Source organism: Lolium rigidum, chromosome 6, assembly GCF_022539505.1.
Source record: "Lolium rigidum isolate FL_2022 chromosome 6, APGP_CSIRO_Lrig_0.1, whole genome shotgun sequence".
Classification (NCBI taxonomy): domain Eukaryota; kingdom Viridiplantae; phylum Streptophyta; class Magnoliopsida; order Poales; family Poaceae; genus Lolium; species Lolium rigidum.
The window spans coordinates 329,018,591-329,022,903 of NC_061513.1; the positions used below are offsets into that span (position 1 = coordinate 329,018,591).

General features: G+C 51.3%; 1 protein-coding gene across 1 annotated transcript; it reads left to right on the forward strand.

The window, feature by feature from the left end:
• Positions 1-929: 929 nt before the first annotated feature.
• LOC124664764 (H/ACA ribonucleoprotein complex subunit 4-like) lies at positions 930-2,936 on the forward strand. The gene has a single exon (XM_047202207.1). The coding sequence runs from the start codon at positions 930-932 to the stop codon at positions 2,694-2,696; it is 1,767 nt and encodes a 588-aa protein (XP_047058163.1). The 3' UTR covers positions 2,697-2,936.
• Positions 2,937-4,313: the final 1,377 nt, after the last annotated feature.

Sequence of the window (4,313 nt, forward strand, 5' to 3'; positions counted from 1 at the left end):
CTCTTAACCGCGCGGTATGCTAATAGTATCGATATGTTCTCCTCTTCTTCTTGGTCGAACTCGTCATCAGATGAATCATATGAGGAACTCTACAAACATATGTATGAAATTACTTCACTATGAACTTTGGTAGCTACTTGGCGAGTATAATAGAGGCCGGCCGGCGGAGGTTCATACCTTGCGAGCAAATGGGCGAGCACCATGGGCGCGCCATGTTGCAAGCAAGCTCGAGGACGACGAGGACGACATGTCGACGCCCGCGCGGAGGAGAATGCGACGGCGGCGCGAAGGGGGCCGCGGAGAAGGACCGCCGACTACAACTCGTCGGCCGGCGGCCGTGCGAGCGACACGGTGCGGGCGGAGCGTCCGCCGCCGCCGAGACGAGGCGCGGGCGACGCGGATCTACGACGCGGCGGCGCGCGAGCGGTGGGCGGCGGCGGAGTCGACCGGCGGCGGCTGGATTTCGCGCCGGCGGTAGGTGGGGAAATGAAGGCGCGGGCGCGGGGAGGAATTTTCCAGCCGTTGGCTTTTTCGCGCTTGGACGAGTGATGCCGCGCGCTATAGCCGACGCGCCAGATATGCCGCTCCGGATTGTGCAAAAAGCCGCGCGCCCTAAATTTTTTACAGCGCCGCGCCGTTTACCGTGCCTGCTGGAGCGCCACATTCTGTTCCGCGCGCGCTATATCGGACGTTTTTATGCCGCGCGGCCTATATAGCGCGTTTGTTGGAGATGCTCTTACCACCACCCATGTATCGCTTGGAGTGGACAGCCCATCATAAAGCCCATCGGTACGGCCCACGCTGGGTAGGATCCACCATCTTTCTGCGTCCGATAAACCCTTCCCCTTAAAACCCGTCTCTTTTCCTCTCACGCCGCCACCTCCTTCGCCGCCGCAAAAGCCCTAATCCCCAAACTGCCATCCGCCGCCATGTCCTCCACGCCAGCGGCCGCCGCGCCGCCCGCCGCCGACCACTCCGCCGCCGACACCCCGCCGCTAGAGGAGGTCGAGGCCAACACCGATGGGTACACGATCAAGCCGCAGTCCCTGGTCCCGTCGCTGGACACCTCCACCTGGCCGCTCCTCCTCAAGAACTACGACCGCCTGAACGTCCGCACCGGCCACTACACCCCGCTCCCGTCCGGCCACTCCCCGCTCAAGCGCCCCATCGCCGAGCACCTCCGCTACGGCGTCATCAACCTCGACAAGCCCTCCAACCCCTCGTCCCACGAGGTGGTCGCCTGGATCAAGCGCATCCTCCGCGTCGACAAGACCGGCCACAGCGGCACGCTCGACCCCAAGGTCACCGGCAACCTCATCGTCTGCGTCGACCGCGCCACGCGCCTCGTCAAGTCGCAGCAGGGCGCCGGCAAGGAGTACGTCGGCATCGTCCGCTTCCACGCCGCCGTGCCCGACACGGCCCGCGTCGTGCGCGCGCTCGAGTCCCTCACCGGCGCCGTGTTCCAGCGCCCGCCGCTCATCTCCGCCGTCAAGCGCCAGCTCAGGGTCCGGACTATCTACGAGAGCAAGGTTCTGCATCACGACCCGGAGCGCCACCTCGCGGTGTTCTGGATCTCTTGCGAGGCGGGCACCTATGTCCGGACCCTCTGCGTGCACCTTGGGCTGCTCCTTGGTGTCGGCGCGCATATGCAGGAGCTGCGCCGTGTCCGGTCAGGCATTCTCGGAGAGCAGGACAACATGGTGACCATGCACGATGTGATGGACGCCATGTGGGCGCTCGACAACTACAAGGACGAGTCGTACATCAGGCGTGTGGTGATGCCTCTGGAGAAAATTCTTACCAGCTACAAGAGGCTTGTCGTCAAGGACTCCTCTGTCAATGCTATCTGCTACGGCGCGAAGCTTATGATCCCTGGGCTGCTCCGGTTTGAGAATGACATTGATGTTGGGGAGGAGGTGGTTCTCATGACCACAAAGGGGGAGGCAATCGCCATTGGTATCGCTGAGATGCCCACTGCTGTTATGGCGACCTGCGACCATGGTGCAGTAGCCAAGATCAAGAGGGTGGTGATGGACAGAGACACGTACCCAAGGAAGTGGGGACTTGGCCCCATGGCGCTCAAGAAGAAAAAGATGATTGCTGAGGGCCTCCTTGATAAGCATGGCAAGCCAACTGAGAAGGCCCCGGCTGAGTGGCTCCGGAACGTCGTGCTTCCTACTGGTGGCGATGCGGTGATTGCTAGCATTGCTGCTGCTGCTGCTCCTGAGCCAGAGGAGGTGAAGGTGGAACATGATGATGTCCCAAATGTGGATGTAACGGAGAAGAAAAAGAAGAAGAAGAAGAGCAAGGCTGCAGAGGAGGTTGCTGTCTCTGAAGGCCGCAAGAGGAAGATTGATGGAGATGATGTGTCTGCTTCTACGTCTGCAAAGAAGATCAAGGTGGAGGAGGCCGCAGATGCAGTGGAAGGGGAGAAGAGCGAGAAGAAGAAGAAGAAGAAAAAGAAAGATAAGGGAGAATCAGGATCAGCTGGTTTGGAGGCAGTGAAGGAGGAGAAGGTTGATCTGTCTGATGAGGAGAAGAGTGAGAAGAAGAAGAAAAAGAAGAAGAAGAGCAAGGAAGGAAGTGATGTTGCCGATCAAGATAGCGCACCAGATGGAGCTGCTGAAGTTGAGAAAAGCGACAAGAAAAAGGAGAAGAAAAAGAAGAAGAATCGAGATACAGAGGAGGCACAGTAGGTAAACTGAAGTTTACATTGGATGCCTGTATGCTTTACTTGCAGTTATAGGGACTTTCTCCTGGCTTTTTTACTTGCGTTGAACCCCTTTGTCACTGTTATGGTTTGGAAGGCGTAATGCACTATGTTTAGATTACTCCCATTCTGCTGAATATTATGGTAGGTAGAGAGATATGTCATTAAATCTTTGACAATGAGGCTTGTATAGAGGTATCAGTTAATGCAATGAATTTTGTTCTCAGCTCATCCAAGTAATCCCCTGTGCTGAAATTTCCGGTTTGCCAATGTGATCTGTCTGCTGTTTCCTGATATCCTCCTCTAGCCAAAGTGGAACTTTGGAGTCCTATCCTTCCACCATACCAGATTCACCTTCTGGTATGCTGATGCTTATCTAATGTAAGAACTTGGATCCCCACATTGCTATGCATGCTTGCAAATAACTTTATGTAAATTGATTATTGCAGAATGTTGATTAGACAAAAACTCACCATAGTACTTTCTTTGTTTGCAAAACTGATAGAAACGGATCATTCTAATGCTACAATTAACTCAGATGCTTGACTTCTACTCTGGATGACTTGATCCGAGTTTGCTATAGGGCACAGTTGTGGGGGTTATTTGCTTTGACATGATTCTGCTAATATAAAATGTTACAATTGTCCTATGGATTTAGCATCTACTATATCTTGTATGCTGTATAGCACGTAGTATCTACGGCCCATTGTGTTACGAATAGTACCTGTATGAGACAGAGCATTACTTTCAAAAGTGGCTTTGAACTTGATGATGTCAAACTCAAAATTTAAACAGTTCGTAGAGAATATTTATTAAGATTACAAGGTCATTAATTGATGGAACTTGAGTGGGGTGGAGGAAGTGGAGAGGTTAGCGTAATTTTTAAATTGAAGTACGTTTTGCCCTACATGGAACCAGGGACGAAATAGTCACAATTTTGTAGTCATTTATGTGGCTATCATTTTTTTGGCTCGTTTTCAGTGTTCTTGAGATGCGGAATTTGCAAAGACTTATAGCCCCCTAGCCAGTCAGTTTTGGATCATCTTCTATTTTTTCTTATCAATAATTCTAGAAGTTGTTTGCCTTTTTGTGGTACTGATAGTGAAAGAGACACACTGCAAGGCTAGTCCTTTTTGATTGTACACGTTATTACACAGTAAAGCATGTAACTAAAACACTAATTCATAAAGTAACAGTTATGTTCCTTGCTAGCAGGAGTAGAAGCCAATTATATTCCTAAATTCAGAAAATGTGCAACATGTATGAATTTCAAACAGGGCTAGTTCCTTTTTCAATTTGTGTTGTCCATGATAATTATGATCTATATTTGCAGCCAGATGCCACATGTTTGTCACAGATGTCAAAACAAAAACATGTATACATGCTTTGTTAGCCTGATACAACTTATTTACTTACTGTTCTTATAATTTCAACACAAGAAAAACCTGAAGCATTTTGTAGTGCTGATAAAAGGATACCCCAAGCATGCCATCCAGTTGATAAAGTGAGTACCTGTGAGCGGAGCTGCGAGGAACAATGAGAAAAAAGAAAGGAGCAGGACACAACGATGTCCAGAATTCCCAACAGCCATGAGATTATACGG

Bases quoted from the DNA above. Each gene is read 5' to 3' on its own strand.
- LOC124664764 (XM_047202207.1), top strand. From the start codon at position 930: ATGTCCTCCACGCCAGCGGCCGCCGCGCCGCCCGCCGCCGACCACTCC.